The sequence below is a fragment of the Mobula hypostoma genome, chromosome 22, assembly GCF_963921235.1.
Source record: "Mobula hypostoma chromosome 22, sMobHyp1.1, whole genome shotgun sequence".
Taxonomy (NCBI): Eukaryota; Metazoa; Chordata; class Chondrichthyes; order Myliobatiformes; family Myliobatidae; genus Mobula; species Mobula hypostoma.
This window is the reverse complement of record NC_086118.1, coordinates 60,686,206-60,711,423: the sequence shown is the minus strand read 5'-3', so window position 1 is coordinate 60,711,423 and position 25,218 is coordinate 60,686,206. Positions and strand designations below refer to the sequence as shown.

At 48.9% G+C, this 25,218-nt stretch overlaps 1 protein-coding gene across 1 annotated transcript in view; it reads left to right on the top strand.

Annotated features, from left to right (window-relative positions):
- Positions 1-24,945, top strand: part of utp6 (UTP6 small subunit processome component) — a 60,091-nt gene extending 35,146 nt beyond the window's left edge. The window contains exons 14-19 of the mRNA XM_063030712.1: positions 14,429-14,608; positions 15,939-16,019; positions 16,118-16,227; positions 17,752-17,818; positions 18,314-18,386; positions 24,538-24,945. Coding sequence (XP_062886782.1) covers positions 14,429-14,608; positions 15,939-16,019; positions 16,118-16,227; positions 17,752-17,818; positions 18,314-18,386; positions 24,538-24,695 — 669 coding nt within the window. The 3' untranslated portion in view covers positions 24,696-24,945. The remainder of the gene's footprint in view (positions 1-14,428; positions 14,609-15,938; positions 16,020-16,117; positions 16,228-17,751; positions 17,819-18,313; positions 18,387-24,537) is intronic.
- The last annotated feature ends 273 nt before the right edge of the window (positions 24,946-25,218 follow it).

Here is a 25,218-nt window from a genome sequence, read left to right as displayed (position 1 = left end):
TGCCCTTCCCATTGATGATGCAAAGATCATTGCCAGAGGATCAGCAATCTCCTCCTTCGGCTCCCACAGCAACCTGAGGTACATCTCGTCCGGTCCCGGTGACTTAGCTAACTTGATGCTTTCCAAAAGCTCAAGCACATCCTCTTTCTTATTGTGTATATGCTCAAGCTTTTCAGTCTGCTGTAAGTCATCCCTACAATCGCCAAGGTCCTTTTTCTGTAGTGAATACTGAAGCAAAGTATTCATTAAGTACCTCTGCTACCTTCTCCAGTTCCATACACACTTTTCTACTGTCACACTTGATTAGTCCTATTCTGTTGCGTCTTATCCTCTTGCTCTTCACATACTTGTAGAATACCTTGGGGTTTCCTTAATCCTGCTCGCCAAGGCATTTTCATGGCTCCTTCTGGCTCTCGTAATTTCTTAAGCTCCTTTCTGCTAGCCTTATAATCTTCTAGATCTCTGTCATTACCTAGTTTTTTGAACCTTTCATAAGCTTTTCTTCTTGACGAGATTTAGAACAGCCTTTGTACACCACGGTTCCTGTACCCAACCATCTTTTCCCTGTCTCATTGGAACATACCTGTGCAGAACTCCACGCAAATATCCCCTGAACATTTGCCATATTTCTTCCGTGTGTTTCCCTGAGAACATCTGTTTCCAATTTATACTTCCAAGTTCCTGCCTGATAGCTTCATATTTCCCCTTACTCCAATTAAACGTTTTCCTAGCTTGTCTGTTCCTATCCCTCTCCAATACTATGGTAAAGGGGATAGAATTGTGATCACCATCTCCAAATTCTCTCCCACTGACAGACCTGACACCTGACCAGGATCATTGCCCCAATACCAGATCAAGTACAGCCTCTCCTCTTGTAGGCTTATCTACATATTGTGTCAGGAAACCTTCCTGAACACACCTAACAAACTCCACTCTATCTAAATCCTTTGCTCTGGGGAGATGCTAATCAATATTGGGGAAATTAAAATCTCCCATCATGACAACTCTGTTATTATTGCACCCTTCCAGAATCTGTCTCCCTATCTGGTCCTTGATGTCCCCCTAACGATTGGGTGGTCTATAAAAAAAACACTTAGTGGAGTTATTGACCCCTTCCTGTTTCTAACTTCCACCCACAGAGACTCGGTAGACAATCCCTCCATGGCTTCCTCCTTTTCTGCAGCCATGCCACTATCTCTGATCAGCAGTGCCACGCCCCCACCTCTTTTGCCCCCCTCCCCGTCCTTTCTGAAACATCTGAAGTCTGGCACTCGAAGTAACCATTACTGCCCTTGAGCCATCCAAGTCTCTGTAATGGCCACAACATCACAGCTCCAAGTACTGATCCACGCTCTAAGCTCATCTGCTTTGTTCATGATACTCCTTGCATTTAAATAGACACATCTTAAACCATCAGTCTGAGCGCGTCCTTTCTCTATCACCTGCCTAACCTCCCTCGCACACTGCCTACAAGCTTTCTCGATTTATGAGCCAACCGCCCCTTCTTCCGTCTCTTCAATTCGGATCCCATTCCCCAGCAATTCTAGTTTAAACTGCCCCCAATAGCCTTAGCGAATCTCCCTGCCAGGATATTGGGCCCCCTCGGATTCAAGTGCAACCCGTCCTTATTGTGCAAATCACATCTGCCCCAAAAGAAGTCCCAATGATCTGTAAATCTGAATCCCTGTCCCCTGCTCCAATCTCTCAGCTACGCACTTACCCCTCACCTCTTTCAAAGGTTCAATTTAATGTCAAAGAAATGTATACAATATACATCCTGAAATGCTTTTTCTTCGCAAACATCCATGAAAACAGAGAAGTACTCCAAAGAATGAATGACAGTTAAACGTGAGAACTCCAAAGTCCCCCCCTGCACATAAGCAACAAGCAATGATCCCCCTCTACCCCCCAGCAAAAAAAAAGCCCACCCACTACCGAGCACAAGCGTGAGCTAGGTGATAGCAAAGACACAGACCTTGTAGTTTAGTTACCCCAAAGACTATTGCATTTCATCTAGCATTTGACAAACCACAGGTTCTCTCTCTCTCCAGCAAGGGAGAGGGAGGTGTCCCCCATTTTCACAGCAAGCGGGAGATATAACAACAACCCGCTGGTTTACGATGTTAAAAAGTCCGTTCCTTCACTTTTTACGAGCTCTGCCTGAAGATCGCAAAGATCTCGGATCTTCGGGCCCATGGCAAAAAATTTTCCGGCCTCCCCAACAGCACACGAGTCTCCTGTCAGGACACCGACCATCGATCCACCTGTCTCCAGAGCCCCAAGATCTTAGGCTTTCAAATTTGAGTTGGACTCTCAGACCGAACCCTTGGTGTGCCAAACGACAACGGCCGGTCCTGAAACCCCGAGAACAGGTCCCATTCCTGCAAAGAACCGAAGTCCACGTGTAACTCCAGGTCAGGGTCTTCAAACAAACCCTGAAAGGGAAAAATAAAGATATTAAGGATGGAAATAGAGCTGTTTCCAAAGATGCAAGCAAAGGAGACGCCGTTTAGCACCATCTTAACTCCGCCTCCAGACTCCTATTCCTGTCCTCACTGTCGCGTGGCACAGGCAGTAATCCGAGATTACTACCCTTGTGGTCCTGCTTCTCAGCTTCTTTCCTAACTCCCTGTAGTCTGTGTTCAGGCCCTCCTCCCTTTTCCTACCTATGCCGTTGGTACTAATATGTACCATGAAGAGAAGGTAAAAAACTTGAGCTTTTCTTTCCTTTGCTTTCTCTGAGTGAAGCCTTAAGATCACTACTGTATGTCCATTCAGATGACAACCCCAGCGCTTGCCCCTGCCTTCCTTAAATTTGTTCTCACTAATCAGTCTCGCGTGCCAACTGCTTGCTGGTCAAAGCTCTATTACGCTGCTGTGGCTTGCTTTTGCCTTTTATCCACTGCGGACCTGATTGAAGTCCCCTTCCTCTCCTCTCAGAGAAATTTACTATTACCATTTAAACTTAAACAAAGACCCAGACTCCGGTATTACGTGATCACAGAGAGCCCACTAAGAGACTCTGATAAAGCGAGCACAGGCATAGTCTTTTATACTTTAAGAGTACATGCTGTTGAACAGTTTTCAGGGGTCAACAGTTCCTGCTTAGACTTTATCAACATACCTTACGCAAAATTAAACACAGGGTCTTCGCATACACAGTCAGCTCCCTATTAATTAGAAGAAACCAAGCTGTTAGTCCCTGTAGCCTTGAAGGCCGAAGGAACCTCCCCATTCATTGTAAGAAACCAAACCATTGGTCACGTTGTCTTGAGGGCTAAAGGTTCCTCCTTACACACAACATCCCGTGCATGATCAGTTCTTCATTACCAACAGGACTTACTACATCTGTGTCTTATCAGTTCATTTCTAACAGGACTTGTTGCTAATGAGTATGAGTAGACAGACCCCATCTGCTTCTCGCCCCGCTACTTACATGACTTTGTTAACCTTTAATTCTCAGACTTAATTTCTTTCCACATCTCCAAACTTCTGGTGTCCAGATTGGCTGCTGGTCAAAGTTCCATTACACTGCTGCGACCCAGTCCTCGGGCAGTGGACCTGTTCCTGAATCAGGTGGTGTGAGTCCTGAGGCTCCTGTACCACCTTCCTGGTGTCAGCAGCAAGAAGAGAGCGTGACCTGGGTGGTGGGAGCCCCTGATGATGGACGTGCTCAGTGGTGGGAAGGGCTGTACCATGATGGAGTGGGCTTTTTCCACTACTTTTTGAGGCTACCCTTAGAGTAGACACCATTGAAGGGGGCCAAGCCGAAGCTGTTGGGGAAAGGCTGGAATGTGACACTGATTCAGTGGATCACAACCAGGATGGGTATGACAGTCCGAATGGGTGGGTTACCTGGTAGACAGGGGACATGTTATGTACAGTTGCGAGAAGAAGTTTGTGAACCCTTTGCAATTACCTGCTTTCTCTGCATTGATTACTCATTAAATGTGGTCTGATCTTCATTTCAGTCACAGTAATAGACAAACACAGTCTGCCTAAACTAATAACACACAAGCAATTGTACTTTTCATGTCTTTATTGAATACATTGTTCAATCATTTACAGTCCAGGCTGGAAAAAGTCCATGAAACCTTGTACTTAATAACTGGTAGCACCTCTTTTAGCAGCAGTAACCTCCAGCAAATATTTCCTGTAGCTGCTGATCAGACTTGCACAAAGGTGAGGAGGAATTTTAGACCAATCCTCCACACAAAAATCTTTCAGTTCAGCAATATTTCTGAGATACCTTGCATGAAGAGCCCTCTTCAGGTCATGTAACAGCATGTCAATCTGATTCAGGTCTGGACTCTGACTTGGCCATTCCAGAAAACAAATTTTCTTCTTTTTAAATCATTCTGTTGTCAATTTACTCCTGTGTTTTGGATCATTGTCTTGTTGCATCATCCAATTTCTATTAAGCTGCAGGTGACGGACCGCTACTCTGACATTCTCCTGCAAAAAGTCTTGATACAAATTAATTCATTGTTCCCTCATCAACTGCAAGCTGTCCAGGCCCTGAGGCAGCAAAGCAGCACCAAACAATGATGCTCCTTCTACCACGCTTCACAGTTGGGTGAGGTTTTGGTGTTGGTGTGCAGTGCCCTTTTACCACCAAACATTTCTGCCAACACGTTCAACTTTTGTCTCATCTGTCCACAGAACACTGTCCCAGAAGCATTATGGAACATCCAGGTGGTGTTTTGCAAACTTGAGACAGGAGCAATGGTATTTTTTTGGAGAGCAGTGGTTTCTTCCGTGGTGTCCTTCCATGAACACCATTCTTGTTCAGTGTTTTTCTTATAGTGGACACATGAACAGAGACTTTAGCATTTTCTAAAGATTTCTGCTGACCTTTGCTGTTACCCTTGAGTTTTTTTTTCTCCTCCTCCTGAATTGCACGTTGAGCTTTTGATGTGATCTTTGCAGGATGCCCACCCCTAGGGAGAGTAGCGACAGTACTGAGTTTCCTCCATTTGTAGACAGTTTCTCTCACTGTGGACTGAAGAACATTCGGGTTTTTAGTATTGCTTTGGGAGCCTTTTCCAGCTTGCTGCATCTCTACAATTCTTCGGTCCTCTGAAAGTTGTTTTGATCAAGGCATGGTGCACATAAGCAGATCTTTTTTTGAGAAGGGCAGGGTCTGTCAGTAACCTGACTTTATGTGTCATTCTCATAGGGCAGAGCACCCCTCCAATCCTATATCATTAATTGGAAGACTTGACTCCAAGTAGCTTTTGTAGAAGGCATTACCCAAAGGTTCACATATTTTTTTGAACCGAGACTGTGATTGTTTAAAAGGTGTACTCCGTATTGATGATAAGTACAATTGCTTATGTGTTATTAGTTTGGGTAAATAGTGTTTATCTATTTTTGTGACTTGGATGAAGATCAGACCACATTTTGAGTAATTTAAAGGGCCCACAAATGTTTTCTTGCAAATGTATGTTCTGTGACTAGGTGTTAGGAGTGGGGATATAACATAGAACATCGAAAACCTACAGTACAGTACTGGCCCTTTGGCCCACAAAGTTGTGCCGAACATGTCCGTACCTTAGAAATTACTAGGCTTACCTATAGCCCTCTATTTTACAAAGCTCCATGTACCTATCTAAATGTCTCTTAAAAGACCCTATTGTATCTGCCTCCACCACCGTTGCTGGCAGCCCATTCCATGCACTCACTACTCTCCGAGTAAAAAAACCTACCCCTGACATCTCCTCTGTACCTACTCCCCAGCACCTTAAAACTGTGTCCTCTTGTGTCAACCATTTCAGCCCTGGGAAAAAACCTCTGACTATCCACACAATCAATGCCTCTCATCATCTTATACACCTCTATCAGGTCACCTCTCATCCTCCGTTGCTCCAAGGAGAAAAGGCCAAGTTCACGCAACCTATTCTCATAAGGCATGCTCCCCAATCCAGGCAACATCCTTGTAAATCTCCTCTGCACCCTTTCGATGGCTTCCACATCCTTCCTGTAGTGAGGCGACCAGAGCACAGTACTCCAAGTGGAGTATATATAGCTGCAACATTACCTCTCGGCTCCTAAATTCAATTCCACGATTGAGGAAGGCCAATGCACTGTATGCCTTCTTAACCACAGTCAACTTGCGCAGCTGCTTTGAGCGTCCTATGGACTCGGACCCCAAGATCCCTCTAATCCTCCACACTGCCAAGAGTCTTACCATTAATCCTATATTCTGCCATCGTATTTGACCTACCAAAATGAACCACTTCACACTTATGTGTTGAACTCCATCTGCCACTTCTTAGCTCAGTTTTGCATCCTATCAATGTCCTGCTGTAACCTCTGACAGCCTTCCACACTATCCACAACACCTCCAACCTTTGTGTTATCAGCAAACTTACTAATCCACCCCTCCACTTCCTCATCCAGGTCATTTATAAAAATCACAGAGTAGGGGTCCCAGAAGAGATCCCTGAGACACACCACTGGTGACCAACCTCCATGGAGAATATGACCCGTCTACAACCAGTCTTTGCCTTCTGTGGGCAAGCCAATTCTGGATCCACAAAGCAATGTCCCCTTGGATCCTATGCCTCCTTACTTTCTCAATAAGCCTTGCATGGGGTACCTTATCAAATAAGAATGTTGTGCCCACCTTTTAACCTACTCGAAGATCAATCCAGCCCTTCCCTCCTACACAGCCACATCATTTTCTATCATCATGTGAATATCGAAGGGTTTCTTAAATGTCCCTAATTTATTTGACTATCACCACCACTGGCAGGGCATTCTACACACCCACCAATATGTGTTTTTCTTTAAAAAAAAACCTCTGTTTGACATTCTCCTAATACTTTCTTTCCATTACACTAAACGGATTAGCCATTTCAACACTAGGAAAAGGACTCTGGATATCCACTCAACTTAAGCCTCCTATCATCTTGTACACCTCTATTAACTTGCCCCTCATTCTCCATGCCAAAAAGAAATAGCCCAGCTTGCTCAATCTCTACTTATAATGCATGCTTTCTCATCTAGGAGGTAACATCCTGGTAAATCCCATCTGCAGCCTCTCTGTAATGGAGCTTGGGGATGGGTATGTTTGCTCCTCTGAGTGTTGCTAATTGCGTGGGGTTGGGGTATGGGTTCTCGAGCTGGGTGTTGGTGGGGTAGGGTTGGGGATTACCTTGTGTGAGCTTGGTGGTGCTAGTTGAGGTGGGATTGGGGATTTCCTCGGGTGTGAGGTCTGGGTTAGGTTGGATTGGGGGTTACTTCAGGTGTGAGTTTTGGGTGTTCTCGGGTGTGAGTTCTGGGTGTTGTTGGTTGAGGTGGAATTGGGGATTTCCTCAGGTGTGAGGTCTGGGTTGACGTGGAATTGGTGGTTACCTCGGGTGTGAGGTCTGGGTCTGGCTGTTGTTGGTTGAGGTGGGATTGGGGATTTCCTCAGGTGTGAGGTCTGGGTGTTGTTGGTTGAGGTGGGATTGGGGATTTCCTCAGGTGTGAGGCCTGGGTGTTATTGGTTGAGTTGGGATTGAGGATTCCCAGGGGTGCGAGGTCTGGGTTGAGGTGGGATTGGTGGTTACCTCGGGTGTGAGGTCTGGGTGTTGTCGGTTGAGGTGGGATTGGGGATTTCCTCGGGTGTGAGATCTGGGTGGTGTTTGTTGAGGTTTGATTTGGAGATTACCTTGGGCGTGAGGTCCAGGTGGTGTTGGTTGAGGTGGGATTGAGGATTTCCTCGGGTGTGAGATCTGGGTGGTGTTGGTTGAAATTTCATTGGGGATTACCTCAGGTGTGAGATCTGGGTGGTGTTGGTTGAGATTTCATTGGGGATTACCTCGGGTGTGAGATCTGGGTGGTGTTGGTTGAGATTTCATTCGGGATTACCTCGGGTGTGAGATCTGGGTGGTGTTTGTTGAGAATTCATTGGGGATTACCTCAGGTGTGAGATCTGGGTGGTGTTTGAGATTTCATTGGGGATTACCTCGGGCGTGAGGTCCAGGTGGTGTTGGTTGAGGTGGGATTGAGGATTTCCTCGGGTGTGAGATCTGGGTGGTGTTGGTTGAGATTTCATTGGGCATTACCTCAGGTGTGAGATCTGGGTGGTGTTGGTTGAGATTTCATTGGGGATTACCTCAGGTGTGAGATCTGGGTGCTGTTGGTTGAGATTTCATTGGGGATTACCTCGCGTGTGAGATCTGCGTGGTGTTTGAGATTTCATTGGGGATTGCCTCGGGTGTGAGATCTGGGTGGTGTTTGTTGAGATTTCATTGGGGATCACCTCGGGTGTGAGATCTGGGTGGTGTTTGTTGAGATTTCATTGGGGATTACCTCGGGTGTGAGATCTGGGTGGTGTTGGTTGAGGTTTGATTAGGGATTACCTCGGGTGTGAGATCTGGGTGGTGTTGGTTGAGATTTGATTAGGGATTACCTCGGGTGTGAGATCTGGCTGGTGGTTGTTGAGATTTCACTGGGGACTACCTCGGGTGTGAGATCTGGGTGGTGGTTGTTGAGATTTCACTGGGGACTACCTCGGGTGTGAGATCTCGGTGGTGTTTGAGATTTCATTGGGGATTATCTCGGGTGTGAGATCTGGGCGGTGTTGGTTGAGATTTCATTGGGGATTACCTCGGGTGTGATATCTGGGTGATGTTGGTTGAGATTTCATTGGGGATTACCTCGGGTGTGATATCTGGGTGATGTTGGTTGAGATTTCATTGGGGATTACCTCGGGTGTGAGATCTGGGTGGTGTTTGTTGAGATTTCATTGGGGATTATCTCGGGTGTGAGATCTGGGTGGTGTTGGTTGAGGTTTGATTAGGGATTACCTCGGGTGTGAGATCTGGGTGGTGTTGGTTGAGATTTCATTGGGGATTACCTCGGGTGTGATATCTGGGTGATGTTGGTTGAGATTTCATTGGGGATTACCTCGGGTGTGAGATCTGGGTGGTGTTTGAGATTTCATTGGGGATTACCTCGGGTGTGAGATCTGGGTGGTGTTGGTTGAGATTTCATTGGGGATTACCTCGGGTGTGATATCTGGGTGATGTTGGTTGAGATTTCATTGGGGATTACCTCGGGTGTGAGATCTGGGTGGTGTTTGAGATTTCATTGGGGATTATCTCGGGTGTGAGATCTGGGTGGTGTTGGTTGAGATTTCATTGGGGATTACCTCGGGTGTGAGATCTGGGTGGTGTTTATTGAGATTTCACTGGGGACTACCTCGTGTGTGAGATCTGGGTGGTGTTGGTTGAGATTTCATTGGGGATTACCTCGGGTGTGAGATCTGAGTGGTGTTTGTTGAGATTTCATTGGGGATCACCTCGGGTGTGAGATCTGGGTGGTGTTTGTTGAGATTTCATTGGGGATTACCTCGGGTGTGAGATCTGGGTGGTGTTGGTTGAGGTTTGATTAGGGATTACCTCGGGTGTGAGATCTGGGTGGTGTTGGTTGAGATTTCATTGGGGATTACCTCGAGTGTGATATCTGGGTGATGTTGGTTGACATTTCATTGGGGATTACCTCGGGTTTGAGATCTGGGTGGTGTTTGAAATTTCATTGGGGATTACCTCGGGTGTGAGATCTGGGTGGTGTTTGTTGAGATTTCATTGGGGATTACCTCGGGTGTGAGATCTAGGTGGTGTTGTTTGAGATTTGATTAGGGATTACCTCGGGTGTGAGATCTGGCTGGTGGTTGTTGAGATTTCACTGGGGACTACCTCGGGTGTGAGATCTGGGTGGTGGTTGTTGAGATTTCACTGGGGACTACCTCGGGTGTGAGATCTCGGTGGTGTTTGAGATTTCATTGGGGATTATCTCGGGTGTGAGATCTGGGCGGTGTTGGTTGAGATTTCATTGGGGATTACCTCGGGTGTGAGATCTGGGTGGTGTTTGTTGAGATTTCACTGGGGACTACCTCGGGTGTGAGATCTGGGTGGTGTTGGTTGAGATTTCATTGGGGATTATCTCGGGTGTGAGATCTGGGTGGTGTTTATTGAGATTTCACTGGGGACTACCTCGTGTGTGAGATCTGGGTGGTGTTGGTTGAGATTTCATTGGGGATTACCTCGGGTGTGAGATCTGGGTGGTGTTTGTGGAGATTTCATTGGGGATTACCTCGGGTGTGATATCTGGGTGATGTTGGTTGAGATTTCATTGGGGATTACCTCGGGTGTGAGATCTGGGTGGTGTTTGAGATTTCATTGGGGATTACCTCGGGTGTGAGATCTGGGTGGTGTTGGTTGAGATTTCATTGGGGATTACCTCGGGTGTGATATCTGGGTGATGTTGGTTGAGATTTCATTGGGGATTACCTCGGGTGTGAGATCTGGGTGGTGTTTGAGATTTCATTGGGGATTACCTCGTGTGTGAGATCTGGGTGGTGTTGGTTGAGGTTTGATTAGGGATTACCTCGGGTGTGAGTTCTGGGTGGTGTTGGTTGAGATTTCATTGGGGATTACCTCGGGTGTGAGATCTGGGTGGTGTTTGTTGAGATTTCACTGGGGACTACCTCGGGTGTGAGATCTGGGTGGTGTTGGTTGAGATTTCATTGGGTATTACCTCGGGTGTGAGATCTGGGTGGTGTTGGTTGAGATTTCATTGGGGATTACCTCGGGTGTGAGATCTGGGTGGTGTTGGTTGAGATTTCATTGGGGATTACCTCGGGTGTGAGATCTGGGTGGTGTTTGTTGAGATTTCACTGGGGACTACCTCGTGTGTGAGATCTGGGTGGTGTTGGTTGAGGTTACTTTGGGGATTACCTCGGGTGTGAGATCTGGGTGGTGTTTGTTGAGATTTCATTGGGGATTATCTCGGGTGTGAGATCTGGGTGGTGTTGGTTGAGGTTTGATTAGGGATTACCTCGGGTGTGAGATCTGGGTGGTGTTGGTTGAGATTTCATTGGGGATTACCTCGGGTGTGATATCTGGGTGATGTTGGTTGAGATTTCATTGGGGATTACCTCGGGTGTGAGATCTGGGTGGTGTTTGAGATTTCATTGGGGATTACCTCGGGTGTGAGATCTGGGTGGTGTTGGTTGAGATTTCATTGGGAATTACCTCGGGTGTGATATCTGGGTGATGTTGGTTGAGATTTCATTGGGGATTACCTCGGGTGTGAGATCTGGGTGGTGTTTGAGATTTCATTGGGGATTACCTCGGGTGTGAGATCTGGGTGGTGTTGGTTGAGATTTCATTGGGGATTACCTCGGGTGTGATATCTCGGTGATGTTGGTTGAGATTTCATTGGGGATTACCTCGGGTGTGAGATCTGGGTGGTGTTTGAGATTTCATTGGGGATTATCTCGGGTGTGAGATCTGGGTGGTGTTGGTTGAGATTTCATTGGGGATTACCTCGGGTGTGAGATCTGGGTGGTGTTTATTGAGATTTCACTGGGGACTACCTCGTGTGTGAGATCTGGGTGGTGTTGGTTGAGATTTCATTGGGGATTACCTCGGGTGTGAGATCTGAGTGGTGTTTGTTGAGATTTCATTGGGGATCACCTCGGGTGTGAGATCTGGGTGGTGTTTGTTGAGATTTCATTGGGGATTACCTCGGGTGTGAGATCTGGGTGGTGTTGGTTGAGGTTTGATTAGGGATTACCTCGGGTGTGAGATCTGGGTGGTGTTGGTTGAGATTTCATTGGGGATTACCTCGAGTGTGATATCTGGGTGATGTTGGTTGACATTTCATTGGGGATTACCTCGGGTTTGAGATCTGGGTGGTGTTTGAAATTTCATTGGGGATTACCTCGGGTGTGAGATCTGGGTGGTGTTTGTTGAGATTTCATTGGGGATTACCTCGGGTGTGAGATCTAGGTGGTGTTGTTTGAGATTTGATTAGGGATTACCTCGGGTGTGAGATCTGGCTGGTGGTTGTTGAGATTTCACTGGGGACTACCTCGGGTGTGAGATCTGGGTGGTGGTTGTTGAGATTTCACTGGGGACTACCTCGGGTGTGAGATCTCGGTGGTGTTTGAGATTTCATTGGGGATTATCTCGGGTGTGAGATCTGGGCGGTGTTGGTTGAGATTTCATTGGGGATTACCTCCGGTGTGAGATCTGGGTGGTGTTTGTTGAGATTTCACTGGGGACTACCTCGGGTGTGAGATCTGGGTGGTGTTGGTTGAGATTTCATTGGGGATTATCTCGGGTGTGAGATCTGGGTGGTGTTTATTGAGATTTCACTGGGGACTACCTCGTGTGTGAGATCTGGGTGGTGTTGGTTGAGATTTCATTGGGGATTACCTCGGGTGTGAGATCTGGGTGGTGTTTGTGGAGATTTCATTGGGGATTACCTCGGGTGTGATATCTGGGTGATGTTGGTTGAGATTTCATTGGGGATTACCTCGGGTGTGAGATCTGGGTGGTGTTTGAGATTTCATTGGGGATTACCTCGGGTGTGAGATCTGGGTGGTGTTGGTTGAGATTTCATTGGGGATTACCTCGGGTGTGATATCTGGGTGATGTTGGTTGAGATTTCATTGGGGATTACCTCGGGTGTGAGATCCAGGTGGTGTTGGTTGAGGTTTGATTAGGGATTACCTCGGGTGTGAGATCTGGGTGGTGTTGGTTGAGATTTCATTGGGGATTACCTCGGGTGTGAGATCTGGGTGGTGTTTGAGATTTCATTGGGGATTACCTCGGGTGTGAGATCTGGGTGGTGTTGGTTGAGATTTCATTGGGGATTACCTCGGGTGTGAGATCTGGGTGGTGTTTGAGATTTCATTGGGGATTATCTCGGGTGTGAGATCTGGGTGGTGTTGGTTGAGATTTCATTGGGGATTACATCGGGTGTGAGATCTGGGTGGTGTTTATTGAGATTTCACTGGGGACTACCTCGTGTGTGAGATCTGGGTGGTGTTGGTTGAGATTTCATTGGGGATTACCTCGGGTGTGAGATCTGGGTGGTGTTTGTTGAGATTTCATTGGGGATCACCTCGGGTGTGAGATCTGGGTGGTGTTTGTTGAGATTTCATTGGGGATTACCTCGGGTGTGAGATCTGGGTGGTGTTGGTTGAGGTTTGATTAGGGATTACCTCGGGTGTGAGATCTGGGTGGTGTTGGTTGAGATTTCATTGGGGATTACCTCGGGTGTGATATCTGGGTGATGTTGGTTGACATTTCATTGGGGATTACCTCGGGTTTGAGATCTGGGTGGTGTTTGAAATTTCATTGGGGATTACCTCGGGTGTGAGATCTGGGTGGTGTTTGTTGAGATTTCATTGGGGATTACCTCGGGTGTGAGATCTAGGTGGTGTTGGTTGAGATTTGATTAGGGATTACCTCGGGTGTGAGATCTGGCTGGTGGTTGTTGAGATTTCACTGGGGACTACCTCGGGTGTGAGATCTGGGTGGTGTTTGTTGAGATTTCACTGGGGACTACCTCGGGTGTGAGATCTGGGTGGTGTTGGTTGAGATTTCATTGGGGATTATCTCGGGTGTGAGATCTGGGTGGTGTTTATTGAGATTTCACTGGGGACTACCTCGTGTGTGAGATCTGGGTGGTGTTGGTTGAGATTTCATTGGGGATTACCTCGGGTGTGAGATCTGGGTGGTGTTTGTGGAGATTTCATTGGGGATTACGTCGGGTGTGATATCTGGGTGATGTTGGTTGAGATTTCATTGGGGATTACCTCGGGTGTGAGATCTGGGTGGTGTTTGAGATTTCATTGGGGATTACCTCGGGTGTGAGATCTGGGTGGTGTTGGTTGAGATTTCATTGGGGATTACCTCGGGTGTGATATCTGGGTGATGTTGGTTGAGATTTCATTGGGGATTACCTCGGGTGTGAGATCTGGGTGGTGTTTGAGATTTCATTGGGGATTACCTCGGGTGTGAGATCTGGGTGGTGTTTGTTGAGATTTCATTGGGGATTACTTCGGGTGTGAGATCTGGGTGGTGTTGGTTGAGATTTCATTGGGGATTACCTCGGGTGTGAGATCTAGGTGGTGTTGGTTGAGGTTTGATTAGGGATTACCTCGGGTGTGAGTTCTGGGTGGTGTTGGTTGAGATTTCATTGGGGATTACCTCGGGTGTGAGATCTGGGTGGTGTTTGTTGAGATTTCACTGGGGACTACCTCGGGTGTGAGATCTGGGTGGTGTTGGTTGAGATTTCATTGGGTATTACCTCGGGTGTGAGATCTGGGTGGTGTTGGTTGAGATTTCATTGGGGATTACCTCGGGTGTGAGATCTGGGTGGTGTTGGTTGAGATTTCATTGGGGATTACCTCGGGTGTGAGATCTGGGTGGTGTTTGTTGAGATTTCACTGGGGACTACCTCGTGTGTGAGATCTGGGTGGTGTTGGTTGAGGTTACTTTGGGGATTACCTCGGGTGTGAGATCTGGGTGGTGTTTGTTGAGATTTCATTGGGGATTACCTCGGGTGTGAGATCTGGGTGGTGTTGGTTGAGATTTCATTGGGGATTACTTCAGGCATGACCACTCTGCTCTCTCTGTAGCTTCGGTTGCTGGTGGACTCCGGAAACGGGGAGAAGGCTGTGCAAGTGATTGATTCTGCATGCAGAGGATTTGGGAACTCCCTGGAGATGTGGCAGAGCAGCCTGGAAGTTCTTCTGCAGCTACAGAGTCCTGGTGTTGGGCACCTCTTCCAGGAGGCTTTCCGGGAAGTGCCCCCCTCAGTGAGTTTCTGTAACCTCACCTTGGCATTCGTACTGAGACACAGATTACACAGATGTGTAGTCACTTCCCACTCTGCCACCTGATCCGGCTCCTGATTCAGTTCGTTCATGTCTCTGCCCGTGTCCCTGACATTGACCTGCTGCTAGTGGATTTGTGGCTACGCTGGGACAAGGAATGCCCACTCCCTTTCTCACTTTCTGTGTAGTTCCTCGAACACTGAGTAACAGCCACACTCCTGTGCTGCGGGGAGCTGTGGAACGTGCAGCTCCGAACCGGATATTCAGGACAAACAAATCATGGGACTGATGGAGAAGGTTGAGGTGCTTTGATCCAGTGATTATCCTGAGCTTGTATCTGCCCTTGTGTATGGGTACTGGATGCTGGAGTGAGGGGGTCATCCAGTGGCACAGCATGTGTCTGGTGAGGGAGTATGACACTGGGGGTGTGCGCCACATGGAATAATACAGTGTCTGCTGGGCCAGTGGTCCGTTTCGTTCCTGATGTGCAATGGATTCTGCAGCTGCTGGAAATCTGCAGTATCACATACAAAATGCTGGAGGAACTCAGCAGGTCAGGAAGCAGCTATGGAGAGGAATAAGCAGTTGATGTTTCAGGCTGAGATTGTTCATCAGGACTGGAAATGAGATGGGCAGGAGTGGGGTAGGACATAGAGTGCAGCCTGGCAAGAGATGGGTGAGACCGGATGAGGGGGGATGGTGTGGTGAGAGAGGAAATTGTTGGGAGGTGAAGGGTTGAAGAAGGAAACCCCTTTCATTTCCCCCTCTGTGTCCTGCTGGCTTTCTGGTTTCTCTGAACTTGGTTCCTTCACTGTCGGTTGTTGAATCTGCAGATGGTGCTTAACGTCCAGTCGTGGGCTCTGCCACAGACACTACATTGCACCAGTCCATGTACACACACAGCTTTCCACTTTGCCCAAAGTTATCAGTTCTGGTATTTCTACATTTTGTCTCCTCTGATTCCCATTTGGCCCGAAGTAAATTAGAAACGGTCGCATTTCGTCTCCTCTTCAGCCCACTTGTTGCCCTTTCTCCCCATCTCCGGTTGGTTCTGCTGCTTGATCATTGAGGTGATCTGTGCTTCAGGACTTCACTCTGAACTGGTGACACTGTGAGCACACCCCTCCATGGTAAAGCATTTTCCCAATTTCTGCCTTTCTGTTCCCTGTAGCTGTACAATCCTGAGTCGCTGCCCAGTGCTCTGCTTACTTCCAAAAGCCTCGCACTGCTGTCTCTGGCCCACACATCTTCTTGGTGGCCAGCAGCTGAATGTGCCTTGGTTTGAGTTTTAGTCTCCTCCTTCCTTTTCCAGGACAGTTTACCACTCTGGCTTCTGTACCTGAGGTGGAGCGAGTCTACAAGCGGTGTCAACGAGACTGAAGCTCTCTATCAGGTAGGTACCTGTCTCACTGAACTCTGTTCCTCTCTCGCTGAACTCCGTGCTGCTCTATGCCACACTTGTTCTTAATTTAACGGTGATTGTTCTCACAGCAAGCCCTGCGGACATCTATCCCAGCCATCTCTGTAAGCGTGAAGGAGAATTACCTAGACTGGGCCTTCAGGATGGGCGGCCACAGGAAGGCACGGAAGGTGTTTGCCAGGTAGTATCCCGGTGCTCACAGCTCAGTTAATGATTGGATGGTTACTTGTTGGTGGGACAAACGTGAGCAGGTTGCAGAGTCCATATCTTTGGGATGACACGATAGTGTAGCAATTAGTGTAAGCTGTTACAGCAGTAACAATCTGGGTTCAATCCCTACCGATATCTGTAAGGAGTTTGTATGTTCTCCTCATGACCACGTGGGTTTCCTCTGGGTGCTCCAGTTTCCCCCCACAGTCCAAAAAGTGCACATAAGGGTTAGTGAGTTGTGTTGGGGCTGGAAACATAGGGACACTTGGAGGCTGCCTCTAGTATATCTGTGCTGATTTCATTTGACGCAAATGACACATTCTTCTGTATGTTTCTTTTTTTTAAAATTTTATTTTTATTTGGATAAGGAGTTCACAATTATCATGTACTTTTTTCACACATATAACCTTTTCCATTTTTTTATATGTATAAAACTACAATTATTTATACATTCTTAAGTACACATTGAGATGATATAAAAGCAAAATAAAGTACAAGTGACCAATAAGCTAATCTCAGATGTAACTATAACCCTCCATTCTAGGCAACAACCTACTGAATCTCCTATTTAGATTAATAGTCCCACAGCCTCGTACCTCCATGCCAGCAAAGATGTCCATCTACGCTAATCTCAACTGCCTCTGTTTGTCATGTATCACATCCCTTTTCTATCAACCTACCTGTCCAAATGTCCCCATGTCTGCCACTTCCTGTAGTAGTTAATTCCATATACCCACGCATACGTATACCCCGTCTGCTCTCCATTCCATCCTGTAGTGTGGCAACGGGAACTTGGGCTGTTTTCCTGGAGGGAGTGATGCTGACAGAGGTAGATAAAATTATCAGGGGTAGTACTGGATTCTGATGTGTAAATCTTTTAGAGGTCAGGAACAACACATAAACTTGTGGCTTCACAATCGTTTGATAACAATATGGATAGGGGTCACTGCAACGTGAAGAAGAGAGAAACTAAAAATGGTGTCTTACATAGAACATCTACTTTTATACTGAAGAAAAGAAAAAATCCATAGATAACAATAAACCAATTAGAAAATACTTAGTCAAAACTGCAGTAAAAATTAACCAATGAGGAAACACTTCACTTAAAGAAGCTCGGCATTATACTTTGTACAGCCACTAGAGGCATATTAAACTTGTGCAGATGAAAGGCTATTTAAATACAAGCAGATAATTAATTGTAATTGTTAAACTGCAAAGAAAATTACAGTTAACCAGTCTATTCCAGAAAATAAACAATCATATCCAACAGTAGATAGCCAGATCTGTTTGCCACGGTAGGGGTGTCTGAAACTAAAGGGCGGGGGAAGGGTTTAAAGGGGATCTGAGGGATAGAATGAATGGCCTCTGGTTTGGTTTCCTTGTACTTGATAACCAAAGACAGTAACCTTGATGAGAAAATCTACTGTCCAACCACACCTCCCCAGTCGCAACAAGTGTTCAGACTGGGCTGTCATCTCTCTCTCTTCTGTTCCAGTCTCCACGAGAACAGGCCCTTCTCCCTGGAGTTCTTCAGGAAAATGATTGCGATGGAGAAGGACCAGGTGAGCTTGGGGATGGGAGAGGTGAGGAACACAGGGTAGAGTGTGGGCTGGGCTGGGCTGGAGGAGGTCTGGTGGGATAAACAGATACATGGGACTGTTACCAGTTCTGCCTGTTTGTTAGGGTACAATTTGTAACCATGGTCCCAAATGTAGCCTGTGTGGGGAGTGTAACAATCCACACAGGCTACAGAACATGGGCATTTCTGGGCAGTCGAGACGATACTAATGAACACTCAGCCAGCTGGTTACGTGGAACATTGCTGCTGATGGTAATTTGCGGGGTGTGAAATGTGCGGTGTTTCTGGGTAGGGGAGACGATACCGGTAAACACTCAGCCAGCTGGTTACGTGGAACATTGCTGCTGATGGTAATTTGCGGGCTGTGAAATGTGCGGTGTTTCTGGGTAGGGGAGATGATACCGGTAAACACTCAGCCAGCTGGTTACGTGGAACATTGCTGCTGATGGTAATTTGCGGGCTGTGATTTGTCCCACAGGATTGCAGCAACATGCAGCGCCTGAGGGAATACTATGAGCGAGCTCTTCGAGAGTATGGATCCACAGACGCAGGTAACAATGGCAGTGAGACTGAGCCTGTTGACAGCATCACTGAACTATCTCTGCCTTGCCATTGCTGTGGTAGCTAGAAGGAGCACAAGTCACAGGTCAGCTGCTGCTTCCAGGGCCTTCAAATGTTCAAATGCTATCACTTCCTTCTCAACATAAACCAAGGCGGGGGGGGGGTGCAGGGGGTGAGGGAGTCAGGTAGTGGACTGGAACTGGGACATCCAGTATTAGTGTGCCCCTTACGAGGGTGTCTCACAGCCCAGTTCAAAACAGGCAGACTGAGTCAAACACAGAGTGAAGCTCCCTCCAACCATCCATCGCACTCCAGGGACAAATAGAGAGTGAAGCTCTTTCCACACTGTCCCATCACAAACTCCCACGGTCAGACACAGTGAAGCTCCCTCTACGCCACGCCATCCCATTACACATTCCCGGGCACAGACACAGAGTGACCTTCCCTCTACACTGTCCCAACACACACACACCTGGGGTCAGACACAGTGACCTTTCCTCTACATCTTTCCAACACACACACACCTGGGGTCAGACACAGGAAGCTTCCCTCTACACCCTTCCAACACACACACACACCTGGGGTCAGACACAGTGACCTTTCCTCTACACCCTTCCAACACACACACACACCTGGGGTCAGACACAGTGACCTTTCCTCTACACCCTTCCAACACACACACACCTGGGGTCAGACACAGTGACCTTTCCTCTACACCCTTCCAACACACACACCTGGGGTCAGACAGAGTGACCTTCCCTCTACACCCTTCCAACACACACACCTGGGGTCAGACACAGTGACCTTTCCTCTACACCCTTCCAACACACACACCTGGGGTCAGACACAGTGACCTTTCCTCTACACCCTTCAAACACACACACACCTGGGGTCAGACACAGGAAGCTTCCCTCTACACCCTTCCAACACACACACCTGGGGTCAGACACAGTGACCTTTCCTCTACACCCTTCCAACACACACACACCGGGGGTCAGACACGTGGAGCTTCCCTCTACACCCTTCCAACACACACACCAGGGGTCAGACACAGGGAGCTTCCCTCTACACCCTTCCAACATACACACACACCGGGGGTCAGACATAGTGACCTTTCCTCTACACCCTTCCACCACACACACACACCTGGGGTCAGACACAGTGACCTTTCCTCTACACCCTTCCAACACACACACCTGGGGGTCAGACACAGTGACCTTTCCTCTACACCCTTCCAACACACACACACCTGGGGTCAGACAGAGTGACCTTCCCTCTACACCCTTCCAACACACACACACCTGGGGTCAGACACAGGGAGCTTCCCTCTACACCCTTCCAACACACACACCTGGGGTCAGACACAGTGCCCTTTCCTCTACACCCTTCCAACACACACACACCTGGGGTCAGACAGAGTGACCTTCCCTCTACACCCTTCCAACACACACACACCTGGGGTCAGACACAGTGACCTTTCCTCTACACCCTTCCAACACACACACCTGGGGTCAGACACAGTGACCTTTCCTCTACACCCTTCCAACACACACACACCTGGGGTCAGACACAGGAAGCTTCCCTCTACACCCTTCCAACACACACACCTGGGGTCAGACACAGTGACCTTTCCTCTACACCCTTCCAACACACACACACCTGGGGGTCAGACACAGTGACCTTTCCTCTACACCCTTCCACCACACACACACCTGGGGTCAGACACAGTGACCTTTCCTCTACACCCTTCCACCACACACACACCTGGGGTCAGACACAGTGACCTTTCCTCTACACCCTTCCAACAGACACACACCTGGGGTCAGACACAGGGATCTTCCCTCTACACCCTTCCAACATACACACACCTGGGGTCAGACACAGTGACTTTTCCTCTACACCCTTCCAACACACACACCTGAGGTCAGACACAGTGACCTTTCCTCTACACCCTTCCAACACACACACACCTGAGGTCAGACACAGTGACCTTTCCTCTACACCCTTCCAACACACACACACCTGGGGTCAGACACAGTGACCTTTCCTCTACACCCTTCCACCACACACACCTGGGGTCAGACACAGTGACCTTTCCTCTACACCCTTCCACCACACACACCTGGGGTCAGACACAGTGACTTTTCCTCTACACCCTTCCACCACACACACACCTGGGGTCAGACACAGTGACCTTTCCTCTACACCCTTCCACCACTCTCACACCTGGGGTCAGACACAGTGACCTTTCCTCTACACCCTTCCAACACACACACACCTGGGGTCAGACACAGTGACCTTTCCTCTACACCCTTCGAACACACACACCTGGGGTCAGACACAGTGACCTTTCCTCTACACCCTTCCAACACACACACCTGGGGTCAGACACAGTGACCTTCCCTCTACACCCTTCCAACACACACTCACCTGGGGTCAGACACAGTGAGCTTCCCTCTACACCCTTCCAACACACACACACACCTGGGGTCAGACACAGTGACCTTTCCTCTACACCCTTCCACCACACACACACCTGGGGTCAGACACAGTGACCTTTCCTCTACACCCTTCCAACAGACACACACCTGGGGTCAGACACAGGGATCTTCCCTCTACACCCTTCCAACATACACACACCTGGGGTCAGACACAGTGACTTTTCCTCTACACCCTTCCAACACACACACCTGAGGTCAGACACAGTGACCTTTCCTCTACACCCTTCCAACACACACACACCTGGGGTCAGACACAGTGACCTTTCCTCTACACCCTTCCACCACACACACCTGGGGTCAGACACAGTGACCTTTCCTCTACACCCTTCCACCACACACACCTGGGGTCAGACACAGTGACTTTTCCTCTACACCCTTCCACCACACACACACCTGGGGTCAGACACAGTGACCTTTCCTCTACACCCTTCCACCACTCTCACACCTGGGGTCAGACACAGTGACCTTTCCTCTACACCCTTCCAACACACACACACCTGGGGTCAGACACAGTGACCTTTCCTCTACACCCTTCGAACACACACACCTGGGGTCAGACACAGTGACCTTTCCTCTACACCCTTCCAACACACACACCTGGGGTCAGACACAGTGACCTTCCCTCTACACCCTTCCAACACACACTCACCTGGGGTCAGACACAGTGAGCTTCCCTCTACACCCTTCCAACACACACACACACCTGGTGTCAGACACAGTGACCTTTCCTCTACACCCTTCCGACACACACACACCTGTGGTCAGACACAGTGACCTTTCCTCTTCACCCTTACAACACACACACCTGGGGTCAGACACAGTGACTTTTCCTCTGCACCCTTCCAACACACACACACCTGGGGTCAGACACAGGGAGCTTCCCTCTACACCCTTCTAACACACACACACCTGGGGTCAGACACAGTGACCTTTCCTCTACACCCTTCCAACACACACACACCTGGGATCAGACACAGTGACCTTTCCTCTACACCCTTCCAACACACACACACCTGGGGTCAGACACAGTGACCTTTCCTCTACACCCTTCCAACACACACACACCTGGGGTCAGACACAGTGACTTTCCTTTACACCCTTCCAACACACACACACCTGGGGTCAGACACAGGGAGCTTCCCTCTACACCCTTCCAACACACACACCTGGGGGCAGACACAGTGACCTTTCCTCTACACCCTTCCAACACACACACACACCGGGGGTCAGACACAGTGACCTTTCCTCTACACCCTTCTAACACACACACCTGGGGTCAGACACAGTGACCTTTCCTCTACACCCTTCCAACACACACACCTGGGGTCAGACACAGTGAGCTTCCCTCTACACCCTTCCAACACACACACACACCTGGTGTCAGACACAGTGACCTTTCCTCTACACCCTTCCAACACACACACCTGGGGTCAGACACAGTGACCTTTCCTCTACACCCTTCCAACACACACACACACCTGGGGTCAGACACAGGGAGCTTCCCTCTACACCCTTCCAACCCACACACCTGGGGTCAGACACAGTGACCTTTCCTCTACACCCTTCCAACACACACACCTGGGGTTAGACACAGTGACCTTTCCTCTACACCCTTCCAACACACACACACCTGGGGTCAGACACAGGGAGCTTCCCTCTACACCCTTCCAACACACACACACCTGGTGTCAGACACAGTGACCTTTCCTCTACACCCTTCCAACACACACACCTGGGGTCAGACACAGTGACCTTTCCTCTACACCCTTCCAACACACACACCTGGGGTCAGACACAGTGACCTTTCCTCTACACCCTTCCAACACACACACACCTGGGGTCAGACACTGTGATCTTTCCTCTACACCCTTCCAACACACACACACCTGGGGTCAGACACAGGAAGCTTCCCTCTACACCCTTCCAACACACACACCTGGGGTCAGACACAGTGACCTTCCCTCTACACCCTTCCAACACACACACACACCGGGGGTCAGACACAGTGACCTTTCCTCTGCACCCTTCCACCACTCACACACCTGGGGTCAGACACAGTGACCTTTCCTCTATACCCTTCCAACACACACACCAGGGGGTCAGACACAGTGACCTTTCCTCTACACCCTTCCAACACACACACACCTGGGGTCAGACACAGTGACTTTCCTTTACACCCTTCCAACACACACACACCTGGGGTCAGACACAGGGAGCTTCCCTCTACACCCTTCCAACACACACACCTGGGGGCAGACACAGTGACCTTTCCTCTACACCCTTCCAACACACACACACACCGGGGGTCAGACACAGTGACCTTTCCTCTACACCCTTCTAACACACACACCTGGGGTCAGACACAGTGACCTTTCCTCTACACCCTTCCAACACACACACCTGGGGTCAGACACAGTGAGCTTCCCTCTACACCCTTCCAACACACACACACACCTGGTGTCAGACACAGTGACCTTTCCTCTACACCCTTCCAACACACACACCTGGGGTCAGACACAGTGACCTTTCCTCTACACCCTTCCAACACACACACACACCTGGGGTCAGACACAGGGAGCTTCCCTCTACACCCTTCCAACCCACACACCTGGGGTCAGACACAGTGACCTTTCCTCTACACCCTTCCAACACACACACCTGGGGTCAGACACTGTGATCTTTCCTCTACACCCTTCCAACACACACACACCTGGGGTCAGACACAGGAAGCTTCCCTCTACACCCTTCCAACACACACACCTGGGGTCAGACACAGTGACCTTCCCTCTACACCCTTCCAACACACACACACACCGGGGGTCAGACACAGTGACCTTTCCTCTGCACCCTTCCACCACTCACACACCTGGGGTCAGACACAGTGACCTTTCCTCTATACCCTTCCAACACACACACCAGGGGGTCAGACACAGTGACCTTTCCTCTACACCCTTCCAACACACACACACCTGGGGTCAGATACAGTGACCTTTCCTCTACACCCTTCCACCACACACACACCTGGGGTCAGACACAGGGAGCTTCCCTCTGCACCCTTCCAACACACACACACACCTGGGGTCAGGCTCTCTCCACTTCACCCCATCTCATATTGCCAGGGTCAGATTCAGAGTGAAGCTCCCTCCACTGTCCCAGGAACAGATACAGCGAAGCTCTCTTCTTACTTGTGATGCAGAATATTTTTATTGAGAACAGACGATCCCATCACACACTCCAAGGGTGAGAAACTAAGTCTCTCCTTCACTCAGTCCCATCACATACTCCTGGGGTCAGACACAGAGTGAAGCTCCTTTCACACTTGTGATGCAGAATTTATTTTTTTAAAATACAGATTAGATAATCAAATTTGAAATCACTTCCCAGAGCCTGTTTCATTTACCAGTAAGTTGTCACCGATTGAACAATCGGTACTGGTGTCCCAGCTGCCTCTCTCAGTGACTCTCTGTTGCTTAAGGGGTTCCTAAGAGCTGTGCATCATCTGTTGTGGTATTAACACCATGGGGGGGTGGGTAGGCTGTGAATGGGGGTGGGGGTAGGGAGAGGGAGACGGGAGGGAGTGTGCTGTAGTGCATCCTGGCCATGAGAGTTTACAGACATGTTTCCCCTGCTATTTTGACAGACCTGTGGCTGGATTACATCCGGGAGGAGCAGAGCCACCCCTATGGGAGAGCTGAGCTGACGGGACAGATTCACTGGAGAGCCATGAAGGTCCTGCAGGGAGTGGAGATGGAGAGGTTTGTGTCCCAATACACACTGCTGCAGACAGGCCACCTGTAGGTCATGGCTGCCCCTCCACTCTTCTTCTGCCTTTAGGGAGGGATGGGAAGCACTCCTTCACCCACCAGTGCCTGTGATTCCGGCATCAGGTCAGGATTCTCCGGAGTCTCCCAGTCCCAGTCTGGATTCCTACTGGGAGTGTGACCTGTGCGGCGAACTGACGGGGATCCAGACGTGCTGTGTTTCGGACTAGAGATGTTGAATGTGTACTCTGTGAATAAAGTTCTGGTTGTCATATCTTCCATACACCTCGTCTCCATTCAACCTGGTGAGGCGGGGGGGGGGTGAATTGTGGTTCCAGGAGAGTCAAGTCGGAGTGGAGGGGAGCTCCAGGTTTTTGACCGAGAGACAGTGAAGAACTGGTATCTCTGATTCAAGATAATGTGGAGAGAATGTGCACACATTGTGGAGATGGGCATCACTTGGTACTTTAGCGCCGTGACTTTTACTTGCTGGACCTGAATGTTGTCCACACCTCAATGGCCGTGGACATGGCTGCTTTATCACCTGCGTTAAGGAGGTG